The 13276-nt window shown below is 41.2% G+C and overlaps 1 protein-coding gene across 1 annotated transcript; it reads left to right on the forward strand.

The window, feature by feature from the left end:
- The first annotated feature begins 1163 nt into the window (after nt 1-1163).
- On the forward strand, nt 1164-11058 carry gkup (glucuronokinase with putative uridyl pyrophosphorylase). The gene is made up of 9 exons (XM_042343846.1): nt 1164-1398; nt 2356-2448; nt 2795-2855; nt 3053-3166; nt 3493-3550; nt 7530-7598; nt 8289-8352; nt 9006-9077; nt 9553-11058. Exons 1-9 carry the CDS (start codon nt 1372-1374, stop codon nt 9637-9639), a joined length of 645 nt encoding a protein of 214 aa, XP_042199780.1. The 5' UTR covers nt 1164-1371; the 3' UTR covers nt 9640-11058.
- The last annotated feature ends 2218 nt before the right edge of the window (nt 11059-13276 follow it).

Raw genomic sequence — 13276 nt, forward strand, 5'->3', positions numbered from 1 at the left:
AGTGCTCTAATCACTGTGCTACAGGACTCCATAATCTGGCTCATGTCGTGGATACTTAAGAGTATCAAACAATAGGCGTTATTGTTGAGTGTAATTTTACTATTTACAAACTTAACCTCAATGTTATAATAACTTGTGTTTTGTGTTTAAATAATAAGCCACCTGACAAATTTGGGGAAATAAGTTTCAAAACTATTTTGAAATGTTTTCAGAAGAACAGCATGCAGTTAAATACAGAATGTTGACACAAACTTCTCTGTAGCCTTTTGAGTCTTGAATTTGTTTCCATGTTAAGCAAACGTTGTGCTGTGGGAATACAAATTAACCAAATGTACTTAACTGTAATAAAAACTTCTTGCTTTCTGCAAAGAGTTAAGAAAGCTTTCATATCGTTTCCTCTCTAGTCCTGGAGATCCCAAACGACAAAACAAGGTTTGGATTTGGTTCAAAAAGTCCTTTATTGTGAACCTCAGAACCCTTTTGCTGACAGTCAGCATCCTGCTTACTTAATTCCGGAAAGTCGTAGGTGCAGGTTGGCAAGAGCCAAAGCTTGGGGACCCTGGCGTGTAGGTTGGGGTAACTGCTGGAGTCTAACCAAGCTAAACCCAAATAGCTGCTGTTGATATCGCTATCTGGCAAGCTTTCCTGCTGCTTGTCTCGGTGGATCACCCTACCCGTTAGGGCTTTGGCTTGCATCTGAAGCCCTCTGAGATGCTACCCTGCGTGGATGGCACTATATAAGTGCAAGTTGTTTTTGTTGCTGCAGGTTTTTATAGAGCGGCTGCTTTTCCTGGCCTGTTATCCGCTCACACGAGGTTGTTTTTAATGACAAATGTTCTTCACCCAACCATAAAATGGGAGTATTTGATCAGAAACCTGGCAGCAAGCAGATAGATCCAAGCTTGCAGATCCCTTCAGGCTCAAACTTTCAGAAATGTGGGAGGCAGCTGGTGTTCCTGCAAAGCGGTTTGGCACTTCTCCACATCAATTACATTCAGACTGACAATGTATTATCGACCCCAGTTGTTTTTCTCTGCTGCCATAAAATGAATCCGCTCTAACACTGAAGTTTACAGAATGCTTTCTTCCCCCATTAAAATCAGTGCACCTCAAACTTTGCTTAAAAAAACAATGCATACTTTGAAATTTATATGTTTCAAATAGTGCAATCAGCTCAATGTTTTTTTTTGACCCTGTGTTATCGCTAAATCACTGATTCATGATTCAAGAAGGGGGCGGGAGAAAAATCCAAGATTGAGCTGGAGCCTTGTTCAGCGCCTTGGGACGTCTTTCCGACATGAAGGGCACTATACAAGTGTAATTTGTTGTTGTTATTACAGTGCCATTGTGTCAGCGACACTGAAATGCTTAATGAAATTCTACGATTTAACTGATGATGTGAGTATGTATGTCTGTTCTGCTGTCATTTTTCCTTTGGGCAAGGCTAGCTGTTATTTCCAGCACCTTGATCACTATGCTAAAACCCTCTATGAGCTTATATATTTTATATGTCAGGAATTTAGAGGGCGGATGTGGAGAAGTCCTTTCTCTGTGTGAAATTAGAGATGGGGGGGGGGGGTTCATTTTATTTATTCTGACTGACATTAGTTGTTAACCCAAAATAATGAAATATTTTAGATGAAATATTCAAACAGAACTGGACTGATTCGTGATTCAAGCGGGTGGGGGGGGAGGAGAAAAGATCCAAGATTGAGCTAGAGCCAAGACAGAAATTGAGAATGATTATGAGGCTTGAACTGTTTAAGGATACCTGTATTCTATTGAATATATATTTTACAGGAAATCCTGTGAAGTGTTTTGAGACATTCTCCTAACATGAAAGGCGTAATATAAAATCCAAGGATTATGTATTATTAAATGTTACACTGCTCAATATCCAAGGTTTCTCACAAACACTTACTCTCCCATGACGTACCATATTTATGCATCAACATGCAGGTTATAGCCACCTTTTGAAGTTTTTGTTGTTCTGTTCCTCATATTATAAAGTATCTTTGACAGGTGGAATGCCCCAACGGGTATGGAGTGCTTCTGAGGCATACTGTTCTCATTTGTAATGTCACAAGAAACAAACTGAATCTGAGAATGATTGTGACTCAGAATGAAGTCTGACTCAAATGGCCCCTAATTAGTTTTAAAGCAACAACAACAAATTACATTTGTATAGTGCCTTTCATTCCGGGAGGATGTCCCAAGACTCTGATATAAAACTGAGAGGGTGGAAAGTTCACGAATAGTTCAGAAATTAACTTATTTCAAAAAAATGTGGCTTAATGGAATAAGATCATGTTGATTGCTATTTGCAATCTATCAGACAAATTGTTTCTTCCACAGGATCTGCAAAAGCCACTCAGGGCCAGCTTCATCCTGAATGTAGAGACTGAGGAGCTATTCATTACAGCAGGTCTCCAAGATCGAGTGGTTCAGGTACAATTATACTGGAAATTATAATATTGTTAAACACTTCACGTTCAGCTATTCAAGTGCATGTAGCAGTGTGGGGACATTCTTTCCCTCATCATAATTTCCTTCATTTCAGTGGCCCAGACCCTCATATTGCCTTCACTCAGTCCTTTCTCCCCAAGTAGGCCATAAGCAAGCTTTCTTGCCAATAATTGCTTGGATGAAAATGCCATCACTGAGGTTCTAGCTAGACCTTTCTACTGGCCAACAAAACAGTTTGAATTCAAATACTAAGTGAATGTAAACGGCAATGGGTTTAAGACCCACTAATGAATGTGATCCATCATAGATATTTGTTTTCCTTATTTAGGTTTATGAGGGGCTTGTTTACATGGATTTCAGCAAGGAACTCATGGAGACTCGTGGTTATGGTAAGCAATTATTATTAAAGCTATATGAATTTGAAATTCAGTATTATTAGGTAACTAAGAAAACTTAATTACGTTTGTAAGAAAAGGCTTTGAAGAGATATACTGATTACACATTAGTCTGGGATCCATAGTTAGAAAGTTTACTGAATGAATGAATCTTTTATAAATCTTTGATTTTCCCTTTTTCCTGCCTGTAGGAAACTATCTAAACATGGATATCAGCTGTGCGCCACAGTTCTGGCTCGCTTATTTGGGAGACCCGAGTGATTCTGGGAAGATTCATAGCAATGTGCGACAGAGGTGGCTCAATGGTTAGCAACCACCTACACTGACATTTTAAAAATTTATATATATTTGACTGAACATACATACACATTCCATATCATAAAATAATGAATCTTTCCAACAGTAAATGTACAGAGAATGTGATATTTCCGGCTTGTCCCTTTCCTCGTCCTTTCCCCAATAACCTCTGTGATATTGAGTACAGTACTAACCCAGATTATACCACTCTGGGCTACCTTGTTTGGTTCCTGCAAGCTGAGTACAGACTCTGAAATTTAGCTATTGATGTTATTCTGTTTGTTAATATTATACAAATTCACAACATGTGTTATTAATTCTTTTTACTTTCAAGGTGATTCTGATGTTGTGGCAGCAATGAAAGCTTTTGCAGAACTCACTGATCTGGCTAAGTAAGTACTTTTGTGGCATAGAAGGGTTGCATTCATTTAGTAATTACACAGAAACATCTGAACACTATGATGTTGGGAGATTAATGGCACAAAATAACAAGAATGACAGTGTAATTTGAGGATATGTACTTCTCAGCTTGTTTGATCTTTACCAGGAGTGATGTAGAGAGATTGCTTTTATCTTTGGAAAAGAAATGCTTGTTTTGTTACTTTGGTATTGAATATTTAACTTGGCATATTTCCTTTTCTGTCTTTCCTCTCCAGCAACTCCTCTGTAAGGAGATGCACAGTGTGCCATCTGATCTCCTCGAAGATAGAGAGTAGGTAATAGCCAGATGAGGAAGAAATACGAATTTAGGCAGGTGGTCTTTCACTTCCATATGCTCTAGAAATAGATGTAATTCATGCACTTAAGAAATAAGTCAATGGATTTGGGAAGTCTGGCTGTAAAGTAATGGGATAGCTGGTTTGCACCCTGTTATCAGTTAATGCCACTGATAAAGATCTGAGCAATCTAAATACTCTCTCCAGTCCTTGATACTTTATAGGCATGGAGATTCCTTTAGACTGAGTGACCTGACAGAGTCATTTACCAAAGTCTACCATATTTTAAAAGAGAGAACAAATTGGTCCCTTATAATAATAATAATAATAATAATCCTTGCATTTGATATAGCGCTTTTCACGTCAGGAGGACGTCCCAAAGCGCTTCACAGAACACACTGTAAAGTGAATTGACTGTATATTTGTGGGCGAACGCGGCAGCCAATTGCGCACAGCAATGTCCCACAAACAGTCGTAGATTGAAAATGACCAATATATTATTGTTTTTGGTTTTTGGAGGGATTATTATTAGGCTCTGTGTGGAGTAAGGAAACTTGCCCAAGGTTTCGCCCTCTGCCTGGAATTGAACTCATGTCTCTCACTTGCAAAGCGAGTGCTCTAACCACTGAGCTACAGGACTCCACGAATTCCTTATGTCAAATACTTTGAGAAACACGAGATAGAGGTAGCACCATCCACAAGTTATCCTGATGTGGGCCATCCTGATGGTGATGGCTTCTAATGTCAGTAAATGTACATGTGCTCCCAAACTCTTTGATATACAGTCAAGGAAATAAGAATCTTTTGTCCTGGTTTCTGTGTCATTCTCACAATCAAAATATTAGCTTGGGAAAAGACGTGCTTAGAAACTGCGTTGATTTGTTTTTAAAGTAGAGCAACATATTTGAATCAATTTTGGGTTCAACTATTTCTAGAGTGGATTTTTTCCGCAACCAACAACAAAATTGTTTTTGTATAGCACCTTTCACATTGGGAGGACGTCCCAAGGCCCTGATGCAGACATAGTTTCGGAACCCGAGAAGTGGGGCAGGGGGGGAAGCAGGGACATCGAAAGCACGGTCAAAGAGGATGGTCTTGAAATGGCTCTTGAAGGAGGCAAGGGAGGGGGTGAGGCAGAGGGACTGCGGGATGGAGACTGGGTCGCAGATGGACAGAATGTCATTTGTCACTTTGACCAGGGCTGTTTCTGTTCAGATTGCTGGGAGAGGAAGGAGAGAAGCTGGGAAGTAACAACTTGTTCCAGGACTTTGGAGAGGAAAGGGAGGTTGGAGATGGGACGGTAGCTTGGGAGTAGAGATGGGCCCTGGGGGGGGTTAAGGATAGAAGTGACGATGGCGGTTTTTCATGGGGTGGGAAAAGTACCAGTGGACAGGGAGAGGTTTTTTGATGTCCGTGAGTAGAGAGGCAAGGAGATGGAGCTGGGATGTAAAGGAGAGAGGTAAGGATGGGGTCGAGGAAGCAGGTGGTCGGTTTCATGTGGGTTATAGTGGTGATGAGAGAGGATGGGAGACAGGTTCGAAGGTGTAGAGGGAGGGATGGGAGGTGGAGATGGGGAGGGGATAGCAATGGAAGGGCAGAGGCAGCTGAGCGGATTCTCTCAACTTTGGATTCGAAGAAGTCTAGCATCGCCTCTCAGTTGGCATTTGAGGTGAGGCGTGAGAGGATGGACGGAGAAGCTGGTTCGTGATGGAAAAGAGGAGCTTGGGGTGGTCCTTAGCCTCCAAGATTGTCTTGGAGTAGAATGATGATTTAGCGGAGGTGAGGGCGGAGCGGTAGGATTTGATAAGATCCAGCCAGATCTGCCGTTAAGTTTGATTTAAGCCAGGTGAGCTCAGCAGCATGCATGTGTGCTTTAAGGGAGCAGAGGTGACTGGTGTATCATGGTGACTTATGTGAATAGGAGATGGTTCAGGAAGAGAGGGGAGCAAGGGAATCAAGAAAGGAGGAGGGGGAGCTGTGGAGAAGAGTGACCGAGGAGGGAGGAAGTCCAGAGGAGAAGGAGTTCAGTTGAGTCTAAGGCAGCTGAGTAGGAGGGGGGGGAGAGATTTTTTTTTAGGGGATGGAGGTGGATTGGGTGGCGGTGGGGAGCGCAATTGAGGAGTTAAGTGAGGTGAGGTGAAGTGATGAACTGAGATCACTTTGTCGATGATGGTGAGGTCCCGAGTGATCACCAGGTCGAGTGGATGACCGCGGACGTATGTGGCGGAGTGGATGTGGAGGGAGAGGTTGAGGGAGGAGATAAGGGAGGAAAAGTCAACAGAGCAGGAGGGGGTGAAGTGAAGATTGAAGTCGCTTAGGATGAGGAGGTGTCGGAGCAGAGGGAGAGGGAAGATAGGAGGGTGAAGATGTCGGGGATGAAGGTGGAGGAGTGCTTGGGGAGGGCAATAGATAAGATGGATTTTGAGGGAGGGCAATAGATAAGGATTTTGAAGGAAAGGTTGGAGGAGCTATAAAGGGTAAGGTGCTCAAAGGAGGGGAAGGTTCCAGAGCAGTAAGGGCCGAGCAGAGACCGGGAGATGAGAGCCACACTGCCACAATGGTGGTTATGTCACGCGGTAGCCGAATGGTTTAGCCTCCGTCAGGGGGAGGGTGTTGCCTGGAGTTATCCAGGTTTCAGCGAGGGCGAGTGTCGATCTTTTCATTGATGATGAGGTCTTGGACGGTGAGTATTTTGTTGGAGAGGAAGTGGACATTTTGTAGGCTGATGTGGAGCGGACAGTTGGTGATGGAATGTGGAGGGCGGGTGGGTGGGGGGGATGGGGAGGACTTACGGGAGGGGTGGGAATGTGGATCAAGGAGGAGAGTTTGGCCCCTGTGTTCAGGGACCGATGAGCCTTGCGTCGAGAATGGGGGAAGGACAGCCACTCTGGCTCGCTTTTTGCTGTTTGTGAAGCATTAATGGTTTCATTGTTTTCCCGAAATAAAAATGTAATTTTGGCTGGAACGAAATGACTGAGTTTGTTTTGTTCCTGTTACTCATTTTCCCCACGAAGACGAGGATTAATTTGTTTCTTTTTTTAAAAAAGCGCTGAATTTTTGCATTAAAGAATAAATGGCACTACTTTCGACCTACTTTCCCTTCCTGTTCTAGATTATGAAAGCAACTCTAAACTCAGCCTCTCTAATAAGGAAAGCTAGCTTAGCTGGAGAAGAAATACCAAGAGTCAAAAACAGATGATCTTGAGAGGTCGGAAGAAAATAAGTTGACTGGAAAGCTACAGCAGATTAGATGGTTCAGTGCTTGTTACATAGGAACAAACAGGAATAGGTCATTCAGCCCCTCAAGCCTGTTCCGCCATTCTATTAGATCATTATTATATATTTATTATGACCAATCATAGATTACCATCATCTTGTTAACAAACACATTGGATGAATTTCATCTCCATTTTGAGCAGCAGGGATCTCTTGCACATGCATCCATCAGATAGGGAATAAATGGGTATTTCATTTTAAGTCTGAAAATGACTTATTCCTGGCCTTTGGATTGTCATAAGAGCAACATCCCCTTCAAAGGTTCTTCCAGGATAGCTGCTATGTGTTGTGAAAGGGTAGCACTGGATCTGTGACTAAATTCCATATATTGTAAATTCCATAAATAAATTATTTTGACTGGTTCTTTCCCTCTACACAGGACAGCCATGGAAACTAGGAACTTCCCTGAGCTTGCTGAGTTGATGAATAAAAATTTTGAGCTACGCAGGTAGGATGTTTAATATAACATGAACATCTCGTATTGAAACAGGTGGTTTGCGTAAGCCTTGTGCCAATGTTGAAATGTGAATGAATCCATGAAACAACATTCCTAATTTGAACTGTGATACTGGCACTGTGAAGGATCCTAACATTGCGGTTTCATTAGACAGTGGGGCAATGCAGGAAGAGCTTTTATTGCAGTAGATAAAGAAGAACATGTGAATGATGAAAATCTGAAATTAAATACTTAATGAACATAGGGAAAATGCACAGCAAGTCAATCAGCATCTTAAAAAGACAAATAAGGTAATATCTTTAGTGGATTCTAAAGAATGGCTATGTCTCTTTCATATGTTTTGTCTTTGGTGTCAAACTTGGACAGATTATGGAAACTGTATGTTCCTTCGGGATTGGGATAATTTTCAGTTGTCTGAACAGCAAACACAGTGAAACGACTACATTTGAGAGCATCTAAATCACTACAAATGCAACATATTCTATGGGAGGGAGGAAGGAAATTTTGTAGGTAAATGCCACTCAAATGCATATATAAGTACTCATTTATATTGTGCTACCTTGGCAGATGTCTTGTTGCATTTTACTTGCCCATTTTCTAAAGTGGGAATTGTCTGAGACACGAAGAAGAGTGGGAAACCAATAACAATATATATGATAAAAACTATTTTCTGTGTTTAAGGTCGATATACACAGATGCTTGTTTGGGCAATGGAAATCTGAGAATGGTGGAACTTGGTAGAAAGGTATTGTTCAATTATAGGACACATAATATATGTATAATTTATTATATATATATGTATATATACCCATGGGTAATAACTACAAGCTAGTTTCCTTTTATCATCCCTCAAAGAAAAAAATAATAAAATTGATCACTTCAATCCACGACTGTTTGTGGGACACTGCTGCGCACAATTGGCTGCCGCGTTTGGGCCACAAACAGTCAATTCATTTTACATAATATTCTGTAAAGCGCTTTTGAGACATCTAGAAGATGTGATAAGGCGCTATATAAATGCAAGGATTATTATCGTCAACAAGTTCTATTTAAACAAATCAAAAAGAACAGCTGAGTGGAAGTAATCAAGAATGACTGTCATTTTGAGAAGTTGCTTGAAAAATGAAATCATTGAAAAGAATTATGATTATAGATGATGGGATTGTCACAAACTTTCTGATATTAGAGATATCTGTATATTTACCGGTACATTTTTCAACGTAAGTAACAGATGTTGCTCCTCTTCAAAATAGTGCTCTAGGATATGCCATAATATCCATCTAAATGGGCAGACGTGAATTTGGTTTAATATCTCAGAATTTTAAAATGACAATTTACTTTTTATAGCTGAATGATTTCTGGCAATAACACTGTGATTTGTTAATTTTACATTTGCAGTATGGCTCAGCAGTAAAGCTGCCTGGCAGTGGAGGAGCAGTGATTGGTCTATGTCTGGATCCTGACAACTTGGTATGTTCAGTGTTCAAGTAGTTTCATGTGTTACTGAGCAGGACTGGTTCCTGGAGTTTGGGAGTAAAATAAATTAATTCAACTCACATTTTTTAACTATATGCAGAAACAAGCTTGCATCACAAGTTTAAGGGAACTGAACTGAATCAAACAGGGAACACAAATGTGGTTCAATATTTTTTGCCATTAGAACTGTATTATTAATAATACTTGCATTTGGTATAGCGCCTTTTGAGGTCGTTGAGACATATCAAAGCGCTTCACAGAATATGCTGCAAAGTGGATTGACTGTATTTTGTGGGCGAAACACAGCAGCCAGTTGCGCACAACAATAGCCAAACATTGGTTGAGTGACCAAGTTAGTATTATTGTTTTTGGAGGGATTATTATGCTGCATATAATACACTCACCAGCCATCTCAATGTTATCTTATTGGCATTGTGCAATTTCTAACTGACGCCCATTCTCTTTCCAGGTTGATTTAAAGAAGACATTCCAGGAGTCAGGATTTGTTGTATGTGATGTTGTTCCATGCGACCCTTCAACTTCACTCAAGAAGTGAATGCAATCTTCTCAACGTGTTGGTAATAATGGTACTGACTGCAAACAGCACAATAGGCGAGAATTAGAAAGTTCAGAAAAAAGGCCAAGGAGTGAACATTTTTTAATTGCATATTGTTTAATTTAATATGCTGGAAATATTTTCTTATGAAAGATTATTCATATTGATACTGATACTGGTTTGAAAGCGGCTGATAACTAGCATGTCGCAGATTCCAAGTATATTTGAGATGAGGGAATCCCTGACACTAATTACCAATACAATCTGCAGTTCTCAACAGCTGACTCAATAAAACACGAAAGTGTTGATACACTGGTGTACCATAGAATGCTACCAGACTGGTACATTTTGGAAGTGGTCTAAGATAAATATTCGCTCAATTTCAAAAGACACAAACAACTAGGGTTGAGAACACTGAGGATACACAAGAGTGATTTACAAGTGGATATTGGATACCTATTGGATTTCTGGATGAAACTTTGAAATATCCTTTAGGTTCAGGAAATGCCAATTTATGGCATGTAACTCACTTGTCCATGTGATACAGAGCTTTAGACCTTTCACACCACAGAGAGTTTTCAATAACTTACCAAAAGTAGGGAAATATTGTGAGTTCACCATTCACCTCTTATAAATGTGTTTTATTGTAAGGTTTTCGTCTAAGCAAGAGTAATTATATTTTTTATTTGTAGAACCTATTTATGTATCAATTTATCCGGTACAATAATACGAAGATACTGGAACAATGTAATTGTAATGTTTTTGATTGATCAGTGTTATTTTCTTTAATTGTTTCAGGAAAAGAAAAATAGCGCTGAAACCCTTCACTGTTTTGTGAAAAGTTTCATTTTGTCTTGCTTTCTAGGAAAAGGAAATATTCAATAATCATCTCATCACTAACCAACTATCAGGTCTCTTTTGGTGGTACATCTCCCACCTCCACCCTCTCCTTGCCCTCCACCCTACTTGATTCCAACCCCCAGTTCAGGTGTAAACCCTTGACTTGTCCAGCTCCATGGGACATACTCCCGATGTGAAAGGCGCTGTATAAATGCAATGTGTTGTTATTGATGCATCCAAAATAGAAATAGAAGCTGATGTTTTTAATATGTTTATCATCATATCTATTTTTATATGTTACAGTTCCAGAGAATGATATATTTATGGAGTTGTATAATGAAGTGAATCATTTGAGATTTTGAAATAGACTATAATTGTTTTATTATTGCATTTTTTTTCGACACGGGTATTTTGCGGTACATTTAGAAATTACGTACCATTTGCCAGAAACCTCCAGCACACAGTGGTTCTTTGAGAAAAACCTAAAATACAAATGAAAACCTATATCTACGCGCGCCTATTTTAAAATAGCAAACACAAAATAAGGACTGGCATTTGAATCAATGCATAAAATTCAATTTTACAGAATCGGCCACAGATGTGTGCAGCAGCTCTCTACAGGAAAATAGGAAATGTGATTTTTTTTTGCCGGTTATGTCGCACGACATCCTTCCAGACGTTATTGAAAATAAAATATTAAGCAGACAAAAGACTTGGGAATGGGATCATCCTTTGCAATTTAACGTACATCTTACCGAATCTGGTCGTGGTTCCCCTCCCCATCCGCAGCCAACCTTGGCTCCCCATCCATCTCCGCAGCCCGGCTCGGGTGCCCAGACAGCACTCTTAAGCTCTTCGGGACGTCTAACACCCCGTTCCCCCCCCGTCCCCCTCCTCGAACTGAAAGATCGCCGCTATGACAATGTGTAATAATAACCCTTGCATTCGATACGGCGCCTTATCACATCGTTGAGACGTCTCAAAGCGGTTCACGGGATGTTACTGCGAAGTGGATTGAACTGTGGATTGACTTGTTTTGTGGGCAAAACGAACGTGTAAAATTGTCCCAACGTTACCTGTAAAGGATGCCATTCCTGGTGGTTGGGGGGGAGGAGGGGAGGTGGGGGGGGCGGTTCCCATTTCACACGATGATGGAGGTACCGCTGCCCGGTCAGGACGGCCAGAAGTCAAAATTAAGTTTGTTGACCGAATTGCTCCGAATCCACCAAATAGCCCAATAATAGGCCAATTTGGTGGAGTCCTGTAGCTCAGTGGTTAGAGCACTCGCTTTGCGAGTGAGAGACCTGAGTTCAATTCCAGGCAGAGGGCGAAACCTCGGGCAAGTTTCCTTACTCCACACAGAGCCTAATAATAATCCCTCCAAAACCAAAAACAATAATAAATTGGTCATTTTCAACCCACGACTGTTTGTGGGACATTGCTGTGCGCAATTGGCTGCCGTGTTCGCCCACAAATATACAGTCAATTCACTTTACAGTGTGTTCTGTGAAGCGCTTCGGGACGTCCTCCCGACGTGAAAAGCGCTATATCAAATGCAAGGATTATTATTATTATTATTAATTTAGGTTGAGTTCTTTTTTTGAAACCGTGTCGGAAAAGGTCTTCAACGGTGGGCGGGAGGGGTGGGGGGGGGGGAGGGGAAAAGTCACAAGATGGCGGCGGTACCACTGCCGCGGGGCGAGCGAGGAGGACACGTGGGAAGGTGTGCGCCTGCGCATGGCGGGGGGGGGTGGGCGTCACCCAGCCTCGCGCCGCGGCCGTTGGGTTTGAATGGAGGTGCGCGGGAACCACGTGGTGCGGGCGGGCGTTGATCAGGAGGCGGCGCGTCGCATTGGGCTACTTTTGGGGTGTGGGGCGGACTTTGGGCTGCAAGCTTTCAAGGCGCGTCGTCGTCGGACTACTTTTTGAGCTACAAGCGCGTGAGGCGCGTCATCGTCGGGCTACTTTTTGAGCTACAAGCGCGTGAGGCGCGTCATCGTCGGGCTACTTTTTGGGCGGGGCTTTGGGCTACAAAGTTTTTAATTGGGACGTTCTGATTGCTGACGACCCCTGGGACGGGCGGGAGGGAGACAACCAACCTCTCCCCCCCTCCCACACACACAGACACACACCCCTCACCCCCTCACACACACAACCACTGCCAGAGGACCGACAGGTAAGAGAGAGAGAGAGAGACGGGGGGGGGGTGAGGGTGAGGTAGAGAGAAAAAAAATTTTTTTGAAGAGAAAAAGCCATCAATTCCCAGAGGAAATGTCCCTCATCGTCAGCCATTTTATTATGATTGATGGCATTGTGTGTGTGGAGGAGAAAGCGGAGGCGAAGGCGCCTTCAGCCCTGGGACTCGGCGGGTAATGGCTCTCCCGCTCCGTCACGGCCGAAGCTCTTCCTCGCGAAAGAAATTCCGTTGTTGTTGTTGTTATTATTATTGTTTTTTATAATTACTGTTATTAATGATGTTATTGTTATTTTACTGTTATTATTGTTTTATTGTTATTATTTTATTGTTATTATTGTTATTTTATTATTGTTGTTGTTGGTTATTATTTTATTATTGTTTTTATTGTTATTTCTGTTATTATTGGTGTTATTATTGTTATTGTTTTATTGTTAATGTTATTGTTATTATTTTATTGTTTTTATTGTTATTATTACTGTTATTATTGGTGTTATTGTTATTATTTTATTATTGTTATTATTATTGTTATTATTGTTGTTGTTATTGTTATTATTTTTATTGTTGATATTGTTGTTATTATTATTGTTGTTGTTATTGTTA

The sequence above is a fragment of the Callorhinchus milii genome, unplaced genomic scaffold, assembly GCF_018977255.1.
Source record: "Callorhinchus milii isolate IMCB2004 unplaced genomic scaffold, IMCB_Cmil_1.0 Scaffold25, whole genome shotgun sequence".
Classification (NCBI taxonomy): domain Eukaryota; kingdom Metazoa; phylum Chordata; class Chondrichthyes; order Chimaeriformes; family Callorhinchidae; genus Callorhinchus; species Callorhinchus milii.